The sequence below is a fragment of the Ochotona princeps genome, chromosome 33, assembly GCF_030435755.1.
Source record: "Ochotona princeps isolate mOchPri1 chromosome 33, mOchPri1.hap1, whole genome shotgun sequence".
Lineage (NCBI taxonomy): Eukaryota > Metazoa > Chordata > Mammalia > Lagomorpha > Ochotonidae > Ochotona > Ochotona princeps.
In genome coordinates this window covers 4463028-4482217 of record NC_080864.1, presented here as the reverse complement: position 1 = coordinate 4482217, position 19190 = coordinate 4463028, and the positions used below count along the sequence as shown (strand labels likewise).

At 67.1% G+C, this 19190-nt stretch overlaps 6 protein-coding genes across 10 annotated transcripts; 3 read left to right on the top strand and 3 right to left on the bottom strand.

Annotated features, from left to right (window-relative positions):
* The first annotated feature begins 1041 nt into the window (after positions 1–1041).
* On the top strand, positions 1042–3867 carry PEAK3 (PEAK family member 3). Its single transcript, XM_004595935.2, has 4 exons — positions 1042–1191; positions 1321–1391; positions 1488–2017; positions 3040–3867. Exons 2-4 carry the CDS (start codon positions 1322–1324, stop codon positions 3865–3867), a joined length of 1428 nt encoding a protein of 475 aa, XP_004595992.2. The 5' UTR covers positions 1042–1191; position 1321.
* A 311-nt stretch (positions 3868–4178) lies between these two features.
* Positions 4179–5865, bottom strand: OAZ1 (ornithine decarboxylase antizyme 1). The gene is given in 5 exon segments (NM_001289825.1): positions 4179–4398; positions 4514–4599; positions 4682–4857; positions 5039–5178; positions 5669–5865. Coding segments are annotated over 5 exon segments (669 nt in total). The 5' UTR covers positions 5809–5865; the 3' UTR covers positions 4179–4270.
* Positions 5866–7742: 1877 nt separating this feature from the next.
* On the top strand, positions 7743–10703 carry JSRP1 (junctional sarcoplasmic reticulum protein 1). 2 transcript variants are annotated; one of them, XM_058657777.1, is made up of 7 exons: positions 7743–7831; positions 8865–9016; positions 9218–9255; positions 9419–9536; positions 9617–9787; positions 10049–10140; positions 10242–10703. In XM_058657777.1, exons 2-7 carry the CDS (start codon positions 8899–8901, stop codon positions 10623–10625), a joined length of 921 nt encoding a protein of 306 aa, XP_058513760.1. In that variant the 5' UTR covers positions 7743–7831; positions 8865–8898; the 3' UTR covers positions 10626–10703. The 2 variants fall into 2 exon arrangements, with proteins under 2 accessions (XP_058513760.1, XP_058513759.1); XM_058657776.1 differs by lacking the exon at positions 7743–7831 and having other exon boundaries at positions 8809–9016.
* Positions 10704–10846: 143 nt separating this feature from the next.
* Positions 10847–13098, bottom strand: AMH (anti-Mullerian hormone). Its single transcript, XM_004595932.2, has 5 exons — positions 12595–13098; positions 12361–12500; positions 12159–12267; positions 11911–12067; positions 10847–11818 (listed from the first exon to the last, which is right to left on the bottom strand). The coding sequence occupies exons 1-5, from the start codon at positions 12992–12994 to the stop codon at positions 10948–10950; spliced, it is 1677 nt and encodes a 558-aa protein (XP_004595989.2). The 5' UTR covers positions 12995–13098; the 3' UTR covers positions 10847–10947.
* A 325-nt stretch (positions 13099–13423) lies between these two features.
* On the bottom strand, positions 13424–17247 carry SF3A2 (splicing factor 3a subunit 2). Of its 3 annotated transcripts, none has more exons than XM_058657600.1 (9): positions 17088–17247; positions 15638–15806; positions 15484–15555; positions 15191–15237; positions 14871–14980; positions 14715–14764; positions 14501–14641; positions 14356–14424; positions 13424–14234 (listed from the first exon to the last, which is right to left on the bottom strand). In XM_058657600.1, exons 2-9 carry the CDS (start codon positions 15761–15763, stop codon positions 13494–13496), a joined length of 1356 nt encoding a protein of 451 aa, XP_058513583.1. In that variant the 5' UTR covers positions 15764–15806; positions 17088–17247; the 3' UTR covers positions 13424–13493. The 3 variants fall into 3 exon arrangements, with proteins under 3 accessions (XP_058513583.1, XP_004595988.2, XP_058513582.1); XM_004595931.2 differs by having other exon boundaries at positions 17114–17246; XM_058657599.1 differs by lacking the exon at positions 17088–17247 and adding an exon at positions 16995–17040.
* A 166-nt stretch (positions 17248–17413) lies between these two features.
* PLEKHJ1 (pleckstrin homology domain containing J1) lies at positions 17414–19009 on the top strand. Of its 2 annotated transcripts, none has more exons than XM_058657601.1 (6): positions 17414–17664; positions 17755–17822; positions 17918–17984; positions 18092–18182; positions 18568–18595; positions 18701–19009. In XM_058657601.1, the coding sequence occupies exons 1-6, from the start codon at positions 17571–17573 to the stop codon at positions 18809–18811; spliced, it is 459 nt and encodes a 152-aa protein (XP_058513584.1). In that variant the 5' UTR covers positions 17414–17570; the 3' UTR covers positions 18812–19009. The 2 variants fall into 2 exon arrangements, with proteins under 2 accessions (XP_058513584.1, XP_004595987.1); XM_004595930.2 differs by having other exon boundaries at positions 17421–17664; positions 18532–18595.
* Positions 19010–19190: the final 181 nt, after the last annotated feature.

Genomic DNA, 19190 nt, shown 5'->3' with positions numbered 1-19190 from the left:
ATGGCCTGCCCGGGGATCAGCCAAGGGCAGCGCCTGGCAGGGTGTGCCCCGAACCTGGAGGCTGCAGCTCCCCAAGGGCCCCCCCAAAAATGACATCCAAGTGCCTTCAGCTGCATGAGAACCTGGGGCAAAAGGGAGAGCTGGCAGAACACTGGGGTGTCCCCACCCCTGGCCACCCCCATCTCCGCGTGAAACACAGCCCCCCACCCCGACCCTCTCCTTTCCTGCTGTGACTGGAATCAAATAAAGATGATACTGATTTAATAGCAAAATCCCAGGCCCTTAGTGCCCCCCGCACAGGCAGGGCTGGGCAGGGTGTGTGTGGGGTTAACTCATTCCTAGTCCCTTCCCCATGTTAAGCTGGGAAGAGCAGAGAAGTTGCGATGCATGGACGTGTCCGGAGGCCGAAGGTGCTCCTCATCTTCCTGTGCCGAGGCTGACACTGGCCGGAACCAGCGGGGAGCCGCTGTCCTGTCCCCTGCACCCCTAGTGCTGGACACCCTGAAGCTTCTCTGACAATAAAAGCCATGGCCTGGGCTGAGCATGTCCAGGCGTTTCGGGACCTAACACCCCAATGTCTCGGCCAGGCTTCCCTGAGCCACACACCTGCCGTCCATTCCTGCTGTGAGTTTGGGGTACACTGCTCTCCCACTCTGCTTCAGCAGGGCCAGGCCTAGCTCACACCAGCTGGAGCCAGGGCTGGGCTAGGCTAAAGCCAGGAGTTCCATCCATATCTCCCCTGTGGGCGGGGGGACCCGAGCAATTGGCCCATCCTCTACTGCTTTCCCAGGTGCAGAAGCAGCGAGCTGGACCACGGGAAGTGGAACGGCTGGGACTCGAACCAGTGCCCCTACGGGATGTTGGCATCACATGCTGTACCAACACCCCCTCCCCAGGAATTCTTAGAACAAATGCATTGAGGGAAGTGGAGTGTGGGGAGCCTAGTGGGGGTGGGGGCCACGCGGGGGCACACAGCCAGCCGGGAGGGCCCAGGCTCAGGGGCCCTGGCTGGGGGTAGGAGTGCCTGGCCACCATCCGGCCCTGTGGGGATGTGATGGGGAAGTGCTGTGCCCAGCCTGGCCCCTGCGGTCTCAGCGTTGCGTAAGCTTCCTGCCGGCTGCTGCTCTGGGGGCCGCCCGGCCAGGCTGGCCCTGCTGACTGTCAGTCTGCAAAGCTACTGGTGTGTGCCAGGTAGGGCTCCTGGGTGGGGAGGACTGAGGGCAAGCAGTGGCCAGCAGGGTGAGGGCTGGGTTCTGAGGGGTGACCGCCAGGGGTCACACAGCAGCAGTCAAGCCCAGCTCCCCTCCCCAACCCCTCTAGCATGAGCAACGCCCAGACCCCTGAGGCCAACAGCCCCACCCAGCAGACAGAACCCACCTACGGTAACCTTGGTAAGCTGATCTAGGTGTGGGTGGGGAACCCGGTGGCCATGCAAGTGGGGGACAGCTGGGCTGGGCTGAACCACCTATCCCCTGACTCACCCCCAGGAGAGGTGCGGGCCCACCTGCTGCCCTCCAAGGCTGGCCGTGTCCGGACTCCTGGATCCCTCTCTGGCGCCAACCTACAGCCCCCACCGCTGCCCAGGAAGGCCTTGACCCGCACCCAGTCCCTGCCCACACGCGCTGCCCCTGGTCCCAGCTCCAGCCGAGCAGGACACGCCCAAAGGCCCCTGCTGGGAGCTCACAGTGTGGACAAGAGCCAGGCCGAGGCAGGGCCAGCGGTGCGGGCCCCTGTGGAGCTGACATCCAGTGTGGCCGAGCTGGCACTGGGCTTCTGCCTTGAGGACCTGCACAGCCCCGTGGCCGTGCACGCGGCACTGACCGCCCAACACCTGCACGGCCTCCGTGGCATCCGCACGCAGCTGCGGGCGCGGCTCACAGGGGGCCGACCTGGACCCTGCAGTCCCGGCCACAGCTTCCGCCTGCTAGACACGTCGCCCTGCCTGGAGAGCGGTGATGCGTGCTACTACCGTGTGGTTCGTGTGCTGGAGGACGCCTGGCATGTGGTAGCAGCCAAGGTGAGTTTCCGGGGGTCTTGCCGTTTCCCCTCCCCATGCCTCTGGGGGTCCTGCAATCCACCCCAGGAGCTGCCACACCCAACCAAGTCATCAAGTAGTACCTCAGGGAGGGCGGTGGCGCCATGGTGAAAACTCGGCTTGGGGACCCCCACACTATGGTCAAAGGGTTAAGCAGCAGCTAGCTTGTGGTGCTAGCATTCCTACAGGCAGACAGGTTTGAATCCCGAGGGCTCCATTTCCTGTCCAGCTCCCTGCACATGTGCCTGGGAAAGTGCTGGAGCCATCCCCCTGCCTCCACATGGAGGACCCGGATGGAGCGGGCCCAGCCGTGGCTGCTGCATTAGCGGGCTGAACCATGGTTAGGCCTCACACTCCCTCCCTGATCCCATCACTTTCCCACAGAACTAAATATATAAAGATTTATTTGTTTTTACTGCCAAGTCAGATATACAGAGAGGAGGGGAGACAGAGAGAAAGATCTTCTGTCCAGTGATTCACTCCCCAAATGACTGCAACAGCCAGAGCTGAGCTGATCGGAAGCCAGGAGCCAGGAGCCTCTTCTGCGTCTCCCATGTGGGTGCAGTGTCCCAAAGACCTTGGACCATCCTCGACTGCTTTTCCATGTGCATGACCAGGGAGCTGGAGGGGAAGCGAAGCAGCCGGGACTAGAACTTGCCTGCTTATTAGATGTCATGGATTCACCTGCTGCATTCGTCCCGAGCCTCAAGCTCCCCAGGTCCCTCCTCCTGAGGGGCCTTACTGTCCGGCTGCTGCCCATCCACCGGGCGGGCTGACCTTGCCATGTGGAGCCATGCCCACCTATCGTCCTCCCCACCCCAACCTGGCCTAAAGCAAGCTTAAGAGAATGCAGGGAGAGCTTCTTTGCACTCCCCAGTGCTCAGCAGGAGGCTGCCCTTGGGCACACAGGGGATGTGACCTTCAAACACGGTCCACAGGGAGCTCGGGGGCATGAGGTGCAGGCTGCATTGAGGCCCTCATGGCCCCTTCCATTCCGCCCACAGGTGCCCAAGCCGGGGGCTGAGGCGGCCCACTCGCGAGGCCTGGAGCTGCAGGCTTCACTGTCGCCTCACTTCAACCTGCAGGGGCTGTGTGGGCTGCTTCCCGCGGGCACACTGCCCGCAGCACCCTGGACAGGCTCCGCGGCGCTGGTGGCCGAGGTGCCCGAGGACACGGCCACTCGGTGGCTGCAGGAGGTGGGCACGCGGCGGCCCCAGGAGCTGGCCAGGGCTGTGGCCCTGCTCCTGCTGCAGCTGACTGCTGCCCTAGAGTGCCTGGAAGCACGGGGCGTGGTGCTGGCCGAGCTGCGCCCCGAGAACCTGCTGCTGGCGGCACCGAGGGGCTGTGCGCCCGCGGGGCCGCCGCGCCTGCTGCTTGCTGACTTCGGCTGCGTCCACCAGCTGCCCCCGGTACCCCCGGGTGCCCACGCACCCCAGCTAGGCCGCCTGCTCCACAACCTGCTGGGCCCCACCCTGTCCCCGGCCTCACCCTTGGCCAGGGGCCTGCAGCGCCTGGCCGCCCGACTGCCCCAAGCTCGGCCCTCCGCGGCGCGCACACGGGGCGCGCTGCAGGCACTGCTCTGGGGCCCCGGGCTGGAGCTGCGCGGCCCCGGGGTGCCGCTGGGGCCCTGGCTGCAGGTGCGCCGCGCCTGGCTGCTGGTACAGCTGGCGCAGCTGGCTACCCGCGGGCAGGGGCCCGACCTGCAGGACTGGCTGTGCTGTGAGTACCTGACTGAAGCCACCGAGGAGTCACTGGCCCAGGCCCTGGAGCTGCTGGACTGCGCTGAGCCAAAGCCTGGCCCAGCTGGCTCCAGCACCCGCTACCCCCGTTAACTCAGTCCCAGGGTCAGCAACCCAGCAGGATTGGAAAGCAGTTTCCCGCCCCTGCACCGGGCACACACTAGGGCCTGTCCCCGTACTCGGTGGACGTACCTCACTGCCCTCAGGAGCCCAGGGTCCTGCTCTCCCCACAGAGCGTGTCCTGTCCTGGGGGGGGCCCCTGTGATGTCTCCTGGAGTAAAGCCTGGGGATGCCATGGCCGAACGCCCCTTTCCCGAGTCTCCCCGTGAGGTCTACGACGCCCACCCAGTTGGACTGGAGGGGAACCCTCCATGATGACATCACCGCCAGAGATCAATCCAAGTAAAATATAAACTTTTATTTAGATTAAAGCAAACACTTCGGTATCACAAACACAATATTAAACGTCGAGGACCCCGCGGGCGGGAGGGGACGTTCATCCGGGCGGCTCCTCCGGGTTCAGGGTGTAGGCCATGAAGCAGGCGTCCGGTCTGCGGGGCAGCAGTGGGTGCCCCGGCCTCACCAGTTCAAAGCCCAGGAAGCCAAAGGTCCGGAGCAGGGTGGCTGTGGGGCGGAGCAGGTCGGTCAGCCTGCGGGTGCGGGGAGCCCTGCCCACCGCCCCCAGCCCCACACCTGGGTCCTCAGGGCCCATCCCTGCCCACCGCCCCCAGCCCCGCACCTCGGTCCTCTCGGCTCCTGGGGAAGCAGATAAACACGTGGTCCACGCGCAGCTGCTCCTCCGCGAACTCCAGCACAAGCGCCAGGCTGTGGGCCGCAGGTCAGAGATCAGGCCTAGGTCAGGGGTCACCGCCCAGCCCCCCAAACACCCCAGTCTGGTGGTCCCCACCTGTCCTTGCTGCCCTCGGGCAGAGCTCCGGGCGGCAGCTCCACGAAGAGCCCGTCGGCGCTCAGCACGGCGCGCCAGCTCAGCACGCGGGCCTCTGCCAGGCGCGTCTGCAGGCTCAGCACACGGGCCGCGCCGCTGGACGGCGGCTCCTCCTCGTGCACGGTCAGCCGCTCGTCCTGCGGGGGTGGCTCAGCTCGTGGGGGGCCCGGCACCCCAACACACCGCAGGAGGGCCGCGGCACACCCAGGGAGAGACCCCTGCACCCCAACACACCCCGAGAGGCGGGACCTTGGCATCTTGGCACATCCCAGGAGGACCCCTGCACCCCGGTACAACCGGGGACCCCATGGCACTCACCGAGTAGCAGAGCTCGGCCGAAGGGCTGCGATCCCTGTCACTATTCCCTCGCCCACCTGGGATCTTCAGCGGTGGGTGAGGGACATCAGGAACGCCACCGAGGCCCTGGACCGAGGTGACGACAGCCGGGGATGGGGGCCCTGCACAGGGGGCGCGGCCAGTTGGCGGGGTGCCCGAAGGGTGCTGGAGCAGCGTGCACCCCAAGCTAACCTCACCCCTGCACCCCTCTGAGCTCACCTCTTTATCCTGAGCACCCTGACTCACCCCGCCCCGCCGGGTGGCCGGAGGCTCCTGGTGCAGCACGCGAACCCCAAGGGCCCCTTGAACTGACCTCACCCCTCCATGCTAGGCTTGCAACCTAGGGTGGACCCACCGACTCCTGAGCTGCCCTCACCCCTCCATCCTGAGCGCCCCAAAGTGGACCCCCACGCCCCCCGAGCTCGCACCCCAGCCCCCCGAGCTGACCTCACCCCTCTTCCCCGGGAGTCGCACCGCGGAAGAGCCCCGCCAGGCTCCCTCCATCCAGGGCGGGGCTCCCCTCGCACCCCACCCCCAAGGGGCGGGCCTCGCGCTCCCCCCCCCCCCACGGCCTGCGCTTCTAGAAGCTTCGCGTGGGGGCGGGGCGCGCACCTCTCGCTGCTGCGGCCGCCGCTACTGCCGTGCAGGCTCAGGAGCGGCATGGTGCGGCTGGCGTCGACGCGTTTATCCCCTTCCTTCTCGCGGGCGAAGCAGTGGCTGTTGAGGATCCGCTGCAGGGAGGATTTCACCATCCGGCCGCCGGGGATCCCGAACCCGCAAACCCTCCGCGCCGCGCCGCTCGCTGCCGCAAAATGGCGCCGCCGCCGCCGCCCGCCTTTATAGGCGCCGCGCGCACGCCCCGCCCCGCACGCCGCCGGGAACGCGGCCGCACGACAAACAGTGCCCGCCCTCCAGCGCGCTCTATTGGCCGAGGGCTTCAATGCTTGCCAATGATTGGTCTCCAGGACGCGTCGGGCCCCGCCCCCTACCCGCTGGCGTCACCGGGCGCGCGGGCGCGGGCGGGAGGGGCGGAGCCTCCGAGGCGCCGGGGACGCGCGGCGCGCCCCGCCCCCACGGCCGCTGTGGAACCGAGCGCCCCGTTCTGTTGTTTTTGTCTTTTTTTGTGTGTTTTTGTTTTGGCGGCCATCTGGACCCCGTCACGCTTAGGGGGCTGCCTGCCTCGCGCGCCGCCTCAGCCCCGAACCCCCGTTCTCAAAGCCCAGCAGCAGCAAACCCCCTTTTCTGTCGTCATCCATAGTAATTGTCTTGGCTCGGCCTTTCAGTAAAAAAAAAAAAAAAAAAAAAAATTAAGCTACATAAAGCGTTTTTGGTAGGAGTGAGGACATTGGGGCCTCGTGAGACTGAAGTAGACAATGTTCCAGAAAGATCTTACAAACGCTACAAGTGCAGGACACCCCGAGTGGGGGGCAAACTTGAGTCCCCTCAGCCGGGGACGCGAGACGCCCAAGCAATCCGGGGCCCAGGGTGGCTCATGTACAAATACCTCACTTCCTGCTTTATGTTTTTAGGAAACATACTTTAAAAAGATAAAAAAAAAAAAGCAGAGATTAAAAAAAAAGCCGTGATGCCACAGCAGGCAGGGGCACCCTAGGGGGCTCGCATGGGCATGGGTGGCTGGGTGGGTGGCTGGGTGGGTGAGGGACCCCGCTACCCAGCAGGTTCCCCACCCCAGGACAGGCCTGTGCTTGGGGTCGTGGGTGGAGAACACGTCCACATGGGCGTGTAGGGGGTTTCAGGTTTAGGGGGGCTCCTGGATGGCTCTCCGGGCTCCCCGAGTCCACCAAGAGCTCAATCGGCTCTTGGGAGTGACAAGCAGGTGGTCCATACTCTTTCTGTGGCTCCGTCTTTCACATGAATAAACACGTTGTTAAAAGTTTTAAAATCATCCATTAGGGACCCGGCGCTGTGGCTCAGGGGCTAAATCCTCACCTTGTACACGCCAGGATCCCATCTGGGTGCTGGTTCATGTCCTGACAGCCCCGCTTCCCATCCAGCTCCCTGCCTGTGGCCTAGAAAAGCAGTGGAGGACGGGAGACCAGGAAGAGGTTACCGGCTTCGGTTCAGCACAGCTCCAGCCACTGCGGTCACCTGGGGAGTGAGCAGAGGATGGAAGATCTTTGTCTTTCCTCCTCTCTGTAAATCAACACTTTTTAAAAAGTCAACAATTAAGGGCATATCCCACAGGCGGTCAGCCGATCAGTTGCTCCAGCCGGCTCTGAGCCCCGTAACTGACAAAGCCTTTGGCTCCTGGGTCCACAACTCGGGAAGTGAACAGGGTGGCCCATGGCATCATGATCCAGGCAGGCTTCCAACAGTCGGCATTGGGCCACACACACACACATACACACGCACCTGCTGCGGGTAGATAAGGCCTGGGCCGTGCCTCCTGCCTGCCACGGGCCTTAAGCCCCAGCGCACTCCCTCACTCTCTCAGAACACCACCCCAAGGGGACAGGGCCCACCCAGCTAGGCATGGGTTGGTTTCACTTCACTTTGCATTGTTGTCAGGGGGAGGTAGGGGTTGGTTATCTCAGGCTTGGCCCCACCCTGCGCCTGTGTGTATGCTCTACAAGGCGTGTACAAGGCGAGGATTTAGCCCCTGCGCCGCATCCTGGTCTCCCACGGGTGGGGGGGCACCCCCTGGACTTAGACCAGCACCTGCTGTCCTCCCCAGTGCAAGCAGCTGGAAGTGGAGCAGCCAGGACTTGAACCGTTGTCCCTAAGGGAGCAAGGAAATCCAGGCTAGAGCACAAGGTGCTCTGACCATACCTTGTCCAAGCGTCAGCAAGGACACAAGGACCACAGTGGTGACCGGGAAGCAGTGGCCTGGCTGGGCTGGGCACGTGTTCCTGCTGCTTCCTCCTGCAGGGTTTCCCCGGCTGCATCCCCTTGGGCTGGCAGTTGGGGGCGAATAGAGTGAAGGGGTTCTCCAGGACTGGGGGCAAGTTGCAGAAGGGAGGAGCTACAGTAGGTGTCTGTTACCTCTGAGCCACATTCCCTCCAGAAAGCGCTTCAGGATGGTTATCTGAGCCCCACCTGCGGGGGGGGGGGGGGCGGAGGAGCCAGTAGGGGGAGGGGCAGTCTAAGACCCTCCAGCCCCATTCCCCTCTGTCCCACAGTGGTCAGTGGAGAGCCACCCATGTGTGTTGCAGTAGGCCTGAGTCTGCCCCTCCTGCTCCCCCCGGCCCCTCCCCACCAAGGGACTGGGGCCTTCCCTTGCTGGTGTGCTCAGCTGTCTGACACCTGTTGCTGTCAGTCAGTCTCAGGGCCACCCTTCCTGGCCCAGTCCAGTTCCTCAGGCCCAGCGCTGTGTCTGTGGGGTAAGAGGGGCTGGGTGGGAGGCCTGGGTGGAGGGCTCCAGGGACTCACCTGTTTGGAACCCGGTGCGTTCTGGGTATGGGGGACTTGAATTCTTTGGCTCACAGGGTCCCAGAGGGGAGGGTCTGGCAGGAGACTCCTGGGAGCAGAGGCCTGGGGAGGGCTGGGTCACCCTCTGGCCAGCCGGCCTGCTGGCCTTGGGCACCAGATAAAAATAACCCCTGGCCTCAAAGAGAGCCCAAGGCCTCTGGCTGAAGCTGTGTGGCCCCTGGAGGGTCTCTCTGATAAGACCGGAGGGGAGGAAGTAGTCCAGCAGGTGCCTAACTGGGCCAGGCCAGCAGAGGGGCCAAGTGCAAGAGGGGAACCAGAGGCCCCCAGTCCAACCAGGGCTGGGAGGGGGGGGAGCCGGAGAGGTGCTGGTTTATCCAAAGGAGCTGGGGAGAACCTGAGCCCCGCCATACTCCCCCAGGTGGCCCTGGACCCCCGGTGCTGCTCCAGTCTCCATGACAACCAGAGCCTTGGACGAACTGGACGGAGGCCTGGGCAGCTGCCCAGCCGGGGAGGAGCTCTCTGTGCTGGTTGAGGCCTACCCGGGCACAGCCCAGGAAAACAAGGCTCCAGGTACCCGGCGCTGAGGCAGGTGGCCCACCTTGTGGAGGTGGAGTGGGCAGGCTGACTCCGCGAAGGAGTCCTGCCCCACCCGCTCCCCGCCGCCCCCACCAATGCTGCAAGTGCCTCGGTGCCCTACCCACCCCCTACTAGATGGCAGGGCTGCGGGGCGCCCTCCCAGCCTGATTTTCACTTTGCTCCCTCCTGCCACAGGGTCTCGCAGGCGGGCTGACTCGGGCAGCTGTCCCCCGGTGAGTGGCGGAGGACCCATGGATGGGGTTTCCAGGGGACCCCCGCTTCATCTGCAACTTCCGGAGAGGCCCCTCCCCCATTCCCTGCTCCACTCTCCAGGTTCCTGGGACCTCCAAGTGTCAGGGGCCAGGAACGAGCGGGGGTCTGGGCGGTTTCTCCCAGGTCTCTCAGGAGCTGGGGGCGGACAGCGTCGGGCACGATAGAATAAGGAAGACAGACCAGGAGTCCGCGGTCAGGGGCGCCCTAGGACCCGGAAGGGAGAGGCCGAAAGGCGGAACAAGTACGTAGGGGGGGGTGGGGGGGTCCCCGGAACGGCCCCGTGCCCAGACACCGGCACACAACCCGCGCTTGTCCCGGCAGCCCCGCGCAGCGCCCCCGCACGCAAGAAGGCGCAGGCCACGTCGCCCCCGCATCCGCCGCCGCCCGTGCCCAGCGGCGAGGAGTTGCCCTGGGGAGATGTGTCCATCAACAAGTGCTTGGCGCTCGCCTCGCTGCTGGCGCTGCTGGGCTCGGCTCTGCAGCTGTGCCGCGGTGAGCACGGGGCCCGGGTGCAGGGGGCGGGGGCTGTGCGTTCCCCTGGGTCCCCAGGTACACCCAGCCCTAGGGAGGGCCTGCACCCCTTCCTTCAGAGAGGAGATTAGAACACAGACCACTTCGTTTGGGGAAAAAAAAAAAGTTTCAGGGGGATGCCCCTGCCGACCTCGGGCAAGGGCCAGGCCGGGATGAACCAAGGGTGTGTGCCCCTGCTAACGCGTTTTGCCACGGGGACCCCTCAACCCCACCCCTTTCCAGATGCCGTGGCTGGAGAGGCAACTGTCCCAGCGCCTGTCCCTGAGCCCTGGGTCCCACCGAGCCCGCCCAGGAAGGAGCCAGCGGTGACCTCGGTGAGCCACTCCCTCCGGTGACCGCGCGGGGTGTGAGCGGGTGGGGGCTGGAGCGCGGAGGTGGGCGCTGAGCCTGGGATCATACACTGTCCCTGCTGCAGCCTAAGCCCCCTGTCTTGGCGCCCCCAACGGCGCCGCCCGCGCCCCAAGCGGACTCGGAGGCGGAGGAGGGACCCGAGGTTCCCGGCAGCCCGGGAGCCGCCGAGCAAGGGCCTGCGGGGGAGATGCCCACGCCCCTCGCAGACCGAGGGCTCAAGGACAAGCGGGGGAAGGAGAGGCCGCGCAGAGAGGAGAAATCGCGCAGGGAAAGGCCGCGCAGGGAGAGCGGCGCGCCCCGCGAGGCCCTGCCCCGGCGCTGGGAGGTGCGCGACTCCGAAGACCGCGGGCACCGGAAGAGGCACGCCCGGCCTTCCCCGAGGCGATCCGACCTGGAGGAGCGGCTCCTGGGCCGCCGGAAGCCCCGCGCAGGCAAGGGGCGGGACTGAGCCCGACGTGGTAGTGCCGCACGTAGCCCAGGGCGCCCTCTGGACTCCAGCAAAATAAAGCGCGTGCAGAGGCCGCTCCCTCCATCGGCTGCTTCCTTATCCCGTGCACCCTGGGATCCGGCGCCTTAACCACGGGGACGGGGGAGGGGGCGGGCATCAGGCAGTGAAGACCCCCCCCCACGGGCTTCCAAACACGCATGGAGACCCTAGCCGAGTGCTTGCTCATCTTTATTGGGGGGCGACGGTGGGGTCCGAATATATATGTTTGGGAGCGCTCAGTGGGTCCCTGGGAAAGGACAGCAGTCCACGCATGACGCCAGGGTCACCGGCAGCCGCACTCGGTGGCCACCATGTTGGGCACGTGGTGCGCGCTGATGCGCTCCTCGGACAGGCTGATGAGCAGCTTGCCCGCGTAGGCCGTGGGCACGCAGCAGGGCGCGCGCGCCAGGGAGGCACCTCGGGCCTGCATCTTGAGCAGCAGCACCACGTGGTTGCCGTAGCGCGGGTTGCGGTCTGATTGCGGCCAGCCGCACGCGCCCTGGCAGTTGTTGGCCTGGTAGGTCTCCGGGATGAGCACGGAGCGCTCGGCGCGCAGATCCACGCTGAGCTCCCGCAGCGCGCACGGCCCATCGGCAGCTGCCCCGGCGCTGCGCTGTGCCCGCGCCTGCCCGCGGGGCTCTCGACGGCGCCACTCGGTGCGCAAGCCCTGCAGCGCCTTCAGCAAGAGCAGCGCACGCAGGGCACCTCTGGGCCCGCCAGGGTCCCGCGGGTCACCTGGGCACAGCTCCAGCAGGCGGGCCAGCAGTGGGGCGGCTGCGGGCGGCAGCCCCGGGAGGCTTCGAAGCTCGGCGGCTGCGGCTTGCAGCTCCGCGGCCACGCGTCGCGCCAGGCCCTCAGCCCAAGGCGCCGCCGACGGGGAGCCCCGCAGCTGGGCAGGGGAGGCCGGGGAGGGGTCGTCGGAGGGTGGGAGCAGCAGCAGGAGTGGCTCCTCGCCCTCCAGCAGGCGCTCCAGCGCCGCAGGGTCTGACAGGTTGATCAGGCCCTGTGGGAAGCCCGCCAGCACACCCGGGTCCAGGGACAGGCGTGGCGGGGAGGCTGGCACCTGGCTGCCGCGCAGCACCCGTACCAGGCGCGTGAGCGTTTCCAGGAAGGGGTCGGCGCTGGGCAGCGGTTCCTCGGACACCAGGGACAACCTAGAAGCCACAGAGGGAGGCGTTGGGGGCAGAGGCCAGGAGGCATCACTCCCACCCGGCTCTGCACTCCTGTTCCAGGGGCCCAGGCGCACCTAGGTGGCGGGAGGGGGGCTGTGTCTAGTTGGCCGTGAGCAGGCAGTGGTGCCTGGAACCGAGGCAGCAGGAGCAGGACCGGGGTCATCCGTGTGAAGCAGCGAGGGTCCGTTCCAAAGAGCAGTGTTTGCAGTTGAGGCATGCTCAGGGGCATCCCTAGGTAGGTGATGTGGGCTGGTTCAGGGCAGAGCCCCTAGAGCTCCCTGCCCCCACAGCCAGCCGCCCCGGCCCTCTCCCACCGCCCTACCGTCTCCACGGGGTCGCAGGCTCAAGGTGAGGCCAGAGCCATGCCAGGCATCTGCAGGCTGTGCCACAACTAGTGCCACGTAGCGGGTGTCAGGGGACGGGCAGAGACTCTGAGCAGGTGGGGTGCACATGGCTGGGTTAGGGCGCTGCCACACCCTTCTCACACCCTTCTCACCACCCCAGCCCCCTCGGTCCCTGGTTACCTGGGCACCTGGCAGCCCAGTTCCTGTGATGGTGGCTGCAGGGCCACGCCCAGGGTACAGGACCAGCAGTGCCAGCCCAGAGGGGCCAGCCTCGGCCGGGGGTTCCTGGAACTTCAGGGTGGGTGCTGGCTCCCACGTCACTGCAGCAGGGGTGGGGTACAGGGGCCACCTGTGCCACTGGAGCCAGCCAGCCTGTTCTGCAGGGGAGACCCCAGTCCCCCTCCCACCCCGTACCTTCCTCCAGGTGCAAGACCAGCAGCGGCTGAGTCCTGGGCTCCCCAAGCCAGGCTGCCAGCTGCTGTAGGGCGGCCATGGTGGCTTGCTCAGGCCCTGGCCTGCAAACGCCGAAGATATCCAGGTCGTGGGGGCCCCAGCTGGCCCCCCGCACTGCCTCCAGGAAGGCGGTCTCGTAGCTGCTCAGGGCACCCACCACCCGTAGGGGTCTGGGGCCCCCCTTGACACCCCCGCTCAGCGCCACCAGGCATTGGGGATTGCCAGCGCTGCTGGGCGGCCAGCCCCAGCCTTCATCCAGGCTGAGTGCCCCAGGGCTGGCGGCTGGCTTTGTCCAGGGGCTCCCAGCCCCCAGCAGCATCCCTGGGACCAGCAGCAGGAGGGCGAGGGACAGGCCAGGCATGGCGAGTGCTGCAGAGCCCGCAGCCGCGATTATTATGGGCCAGGATGGAATGTGGGGGGAAGGCTGGAGCCTCGGCTCACGTGTGACCTTGGGGGACAGCACCCCTGGGAGCCCGGTGGGCAGTGGCCTCCTCACAGGGCTGCTTCTGTTCCTGCGGGTGCCTATCTGCACCAATGGTGGCCCCGGGCATGCCAGTGACCTTGGAGATGAGCCTTGACCAGGGGCTGGGTGGGAAAACAGAGGAAGTGTGGGCTGGAGGCGGACAACAGCAGGCTGCGCGCGCGTGGGCAGAGGAGGCAGCGTGGCCAGTGTGCTGTGCCCACCCCCTCCCTGGGGAGCGGGCCCCAGCCTGCTCCTGGCCAGTGGGCATGATCTCCCCAACACAGCAAGGACGCACCAGTCGGCTTGACATAGGAAACATTTAATGAGACCTGGAGCAGTACAAACGGGGTGCCAGGCAGGGTGAGGGCCTGACAAGATACCTGGGGCCTGCAGCTTTTCAGTTGGCTGGAGGAGGGGGAGGAATGTTGCCCGGCCCTTCGGCGGGGAGAGGGGGCCGCAGCATTGGGGGCATAGGGGTCGGAGGGTGCACCCCAGGATTGGAGGGGTGGACGCCAGGGGGCTGGGGGTGGACTCCAGCAGCTGCAGGATGAACCCCAGGAGGCTGTGGGTGGATCCCGGGGGCCGGGGGATGGACACCGGGGGCCTGGGGGTGAACTGCAGGGGCCGGTGGGTGGACGCCTGGGGCCGGGGGGTGCACCCCTGCGGCTGGGGGTGGGTGCACCCCAGGGGCAGGCGGGTGGACGCCAGGTGCTGGAGGGTGGACGCCAGGTGCTGGAGGATGGACCCCAGGAGCTGGGGGATGGACCCCAGGAGCTGGGGGGTGGACCCCAGATGTTGGGGGGTGGACCACTGGGGCTGGCGGGTGTACACCTGGGGCTGGAGGGTGTACCCCAGGGGCAGGGGGTGGGTGGACCCCTGGGGCTGGAGGGTGGACGCCAGGCGCTGGTGGGGGCAGCTGGGGGGGCCCAGGAGGTCCTGAAGGTGCAGGCCCTGCAGGTGGCATGGGGGGTAGGGGCAGGCCTCCAGGTGGGGGTGGGGGCAGAGACTCGGGGAGTGGGGGGCGAGGGGGCAGACCATTCATCAGCGGGGGCGGGGGCCGCTTCACTCCGGGGGGCCCAGCAGGGAGGCTGGGCGGGGCCGGCGGCTTCTCCATCTTGAAGTGGAACTGCAGGAAGAACTGGGGGAACCAACGGGAGAACAGGGATTAGCCAGGAGGCCCTCGGGTGGGGGGCCCAGGTGAGGGATGCAGGGCTTGTGGGGTCCCCGGGTGGGGTGCTGGGCCAGCGCTGCTCACTGACCTGCTTGGTCTCCCTGTTCCAGTGGGTCCAGAACTTGCCCTCGGCCTTGTCGATCTCTCTGCTCGGCACCTGGGGAGACAGGGAGCCTTGGGGTGATGCCCGGCAGGGCCCCCCGGGGACAGCCCAGCCGTGCAGCCCATGCTACCTTGAAGGCGATGGTCTCATAGGGCTCGGCGGCCATGAGCAGGTACTGCCAGCGCCGGTCCGGGGGCTCAATCCTCTGCTCGTAGGCCGACATGAAGCGGTGCCGTGGCGTGATGCCCTCGGCGATCTCGGGGTAGTCGATCTGTGGGACGCAGGCATGTCAGGGGCACCCTGGGCACAGGCCCCCCATCTCCCCAATTGGGGGCCCCCCTCACCTGGAACAGTAGGCTCTGCTGGCCCACCTCCGTGTCCCTCTGCTTAGTCACTGCAAGACAGCAGGCAGGCGCTGAGGACAGGGCCACCCCCGCAGGGGGACTGTCCCCTGGAGCCAGCCCCCCTCCAGGGCAGGGGCCCCTGCACTTGAGGCTCACCTTTGTACCCCGGGCGGCCAATCTTTACAAACTTCTTCACCTCCACCTTGACCTTCTCAGGCGCTGGCTGGGCGGGGGCCTCCTTGGCCTCCTTGGCCGCTCGCCGGGCCCTGTGGGCGGCACAGAGCCGGTGCTGCAGCCCCTGCACAAGCAGGTGGGCAAGGCCGCCCAGGCCGCTGGCCGGGTGCCCGGGCAGGGCCTTCCCCTCAGTGACTGAGGGGCCCATCTACGACGTGACAGCATGGGGTGCACAGAATTTGCATGGGAGCAGGCAGGGGCTGGCACCGACCCCACCCACCTGCCATGCTGGGAGTACTCACAAGTTAGTCTGATGTTTCTTGCCTTGCGTATGGGCCAGGTAGCTGCCCTGTATGGAAAGTGGACGGCTCAGGTGGAGCCAGCAGCCCAGTACTGGATGCCGGGCCCTGGCCGGCAGCCCTGCGCCCCCTGTGCCCTGGCCGGCAGCCCTGCGCCCCCCTGCGCCCTGGCCGGCAGCCCTGCGCCCCCCTGCGCCCTGGCCGGCAGCCCTGCGCCCCCCTGCGCCCTGGCCGGCAGCCCTGCGCCCCCTGTGCCCTGGCCGGCAGCCCTGCGCCCCAGCCAGCTGTGCACGCACCTCATTGTTGTGCAGTGTCAAACAGAGCTTGCACTCGTATGAGCCCAGGTGGTTCTTCATGAAGTAGGGGTCCTGGGAGGAAAGGGCCACCGTCAGATAGCATGGGAGCCCTGCCCGTGCCCTCCCCACCCCTCTGGGGGCCCTGGGCACCCACCTTGTTGATGTCAATGGTCTCCAGGGCCAGCTGCCGGAGCCGCTCCCGGCGGTCCCGATTGCTCTCGGAGGAGGAGGCCACGCCCCCGCTCCCCGTCTTGCCCCCGGGCCGGTGCTGGAAGTCCATGGTGAAGGCTGGGCGACTTTAGCACACTCGAGACCTGGGGCAGCTGGGAAGAGAAGGGCCATCGCTGCAGGGTCTCCCCCAGGACAGCGTGGACGCGGACAGGGGACAGGGAGCCACTCTGAGGGGCCCGCAGCAGCCCAGGGTGGGAACGCGGGGCGGGTTATCAGGCAGCAGTGTGGCCTTTTCTGGCCAAGCAGCTGGAAGCACCAGCGCCCTCCGGAGCTGCCTTAGGGACCCCTGGCCCAGGGTGTTCCCTCAGCCAGCCTGCCCATGTCCCCTGTCACAGAGCTGGATGCACACGGCCTAGCTTTGGTCACAGGGCTCATTTGGGGAATGAGCTAGAAAGCAAAAAGCCTTTCCCTGTTACTCCAGCAGAGTCAAACCAGACAGAGCTTGGAGCTCCGGCCACCTTTGGGGGTTCCCAGGCACATCAGCAGGGAGCTGCAGGGCGACCCAGGGCCCCACCTGCCAGGACCCACACCCACTATCCCAGAAACAGCCTCAAAGCAAGAGCGGGGACATGCATTCCTCGGGCCTCGTCCCAGCTGCGGAGGAGTTGGACCAGGGGATGGGGGGTGGGAGCATGGGAGGACCCTGTCCACAGCCTCCTGGGGGCCCAGGGTGTCTGGGGGTTGCGGCTGCTGTGTCCAACGCCGCATCCTGCTCCCCACTGTCCTTCACAAGCTGGTGTGTGGGGGTGTGCAGGACCCTACTGCCCACCCAGACCCCACGCGGGTGCTGGGCAAGCTCTCCAGGCCTCACGAACCAGCGGGCAGCAGGACAATGGAGCAGGCGCAGCTCCCACAGCTGGCTTTTCTTGGCGGGAACCGGGGCCACCTTTGGGGAGCTGCACCCTGCATCCCGGGCCCCGCTCCAGCAGCAACCGGGGGTGAAGGGTATCCCCAGGACCCCAAAGCCATCTGCCAAGGCGGCCCCGGGGCCACGGGAAGGGGGCAAGCGTGGCCCTAACGGATCCCCGAGCAGAGATCCGGGGGTGCAGGAGGGGACCCCAGGAAGGGATGGGGACCCAGAAAAGGGATGGAGGACCGGGAAGGGATGGGGGAGCCAGGAAGGAATGGGGACCCCGGGGACCCCGGGGAGGAGTGTGGGCACCGGGGAGGAATGGGCGGATCGGGAAGGTATGGGGACCAGGGAGGAGTGTGGGCACCGGGGCCGCCCGCCCGGAGGCCTTCGGGGAGATCCGCCATCCCCGGGCCGCCCGGCGCCTCACCCGAGCCCGAGGCCTCAGCCGCGATAGCAGACCTGTCCGGCGCCCCCCCGGAACCCGCCAACGCCCGCCCGGGACCCGCCCCTCGGCACCCACCACCCCCGGCCAGCCTGGCGCCTCACTCGAGCCCGAAGATTTCGCCGCGCCGCTAGGCCCACCGCCACGACTCCTCGGTGCGCATGCGCGTCGCGGGTGGTCGAAGCACTTCCGGAGACCGCCAAGCGTCGGGCTCCCGCGTGTGCGCATGCCCGAGGTTGCCGGGCGGGCGGGAGGTGCGCCTGCGCATAGCGGTCTCCGTGGACTCGGGTAGGTTCCCCGAGTGTCACGTGGTCTGTCCTGCCTTCCGCCCCCCCCCTCGGCCGGCTTGCGCACGCGCGGAGGTCACTACGCCGCGGTCACGGGTGGGTGGGGTGAAAGGGGGGTGGAGAATGGCCGGCCCGAAGCGCGCAGGCGCCTTGACGCTAGCCGGGACCACATACTGGGACTTTTCTGGTCCGGGCTCGGGCGGACGGTGGCCGGGAGGGCTCGGAACTAGGCGTGCGTTCGCGCCCTGCGTTCCCGGTTGTCGTCCCCGGCGCAATGCGCTACAACGAGAAGGAGCTGCAGGCGCTGTCCCGGCAGCCGGCCGAGATGGCGGCCGAGCTGGGCATGCGGGGCCCCAAGAAGGGCAGCGGTGAGCGGGGGCGCGCGGGGGGTCCGGGACGCGCGCGCTGGGACGCCAGGGTCCGCCCGCGGCCGCCCTGAGCCCGCTGTGTCCCCGCAGTGCTCAAGCGGCGCCTGGTGAAGCTGGTGGTCAACTTCCTCTTTTACTACCGCCCGGACGAGGCCGAGGTCGGTCCCGGGGGGCGGGCGTGGGGGTGTCCGCGGGCCGAGGGCGGTGGCGCCCCGGCTCGGCGCTCACGGGCCCGCGCGCGTCCTCCCCGCAGCCCGTCGGCGCGCTGCTTCTAGAACGCTGCCGGGTCACGCGCGAAGAGCCACGGAGCTTCTCGCTCGGTGAGTGCGCCGGAGGCAGCAGCGTGCGGGAGTGTGCACCCGGAGCCGGGCTCGCGCGTGGGGGCGTGGGGCCCAGCGGGCACCCAGCAGAGGTCACTCCCTCGCAGGCTTCGTGGAGGACCCGGAGAGGAAGTATCACTTCGAGTGCTGCAGCGAGGAGCAGTGCCAGGAGTGGACGGAGGCCCTGCGGCGGGCCAGGTGGGGCAGGACGGGGGGCCGTGGGTGGGGCGGGAGGCTCGAGGGGCACTGGGGGCACTGGGGGCAGGGCAGAGCGGCTCCAGGGGCAGTGTTCAGGGCCAGGGGCAGTGAGCAGGGTGGCAGGGCCATGGGTGGGTTTGGGAGGCTCTGGGCAGGGCAGGACTAGGAGGCAGCACCAAGGGAAGGGGGCAGGGAAGAGCCGTGGGTGGGGCAGTGGGCAGGGCAGCAGGGCCATGGGTGGGGCTGGGAGGCTCTGGGGCACCAGGGGCACCGGGGGCAGTGGGGAGGGCAGGCCAGGGGTGGCACCAGGGGCAGGGTCAGACCCAATGCCCTGCTCACTCTTCTGCAGCTACGAGTTCATGCGAAGGAGCCTCATCTTCTACAGGAATGAAATTCAGAAGATGACAGGCAAGGTGGGTGCCGTGTGTGTGTGTGTGTGTGTGTGTGTGTGTGTGTGTGTGTATGTTGGGGGTTGTCCCCACGCCTGGGCTCACCACTGCCCCTCCCCACCCCCACAGGACCCCTTGGAGCAGTTTGGCATATCCCAGGAGGCCCGGTTCCAGCTGAGCAGTCTGCCCAGGGACGGGCGGCCAGCAGGCATCAGTTCTCAGCTGGATGTGCTGGGCTGACTCTGCCTGGACCCCTGGGGAGGAGGGGGGGTCTCTGGCTTCCCGGCCCCCTCAAATGCCTCAGGCCCTGGCGTGCCGTGTGCACCCCAGTCCTGCTGAATGTAGATGCCAGAGTGTGCTGTGAAGGGGCCAGTTAGGCCCCCTGCCCCAGAGTCCCCAGCTCCTTGTGTTCCAATAAAGGGACCTTGCCCGAGCCCACCCGGGATGGACTGAATGAGGCACCAGGCAAGCTCCCTTCCACCCAGGCCCCCAAAAAGCTGTGCTCCGGCCAGACGCAAGTGAAAACCATCTTTATTAACAGCGGCTACATGACAAAGTGCGGTGGTGGTGGTGGGGACAATGGACGGGGGTTCGGAGACCACAGAGCCCAGGCGGAAAC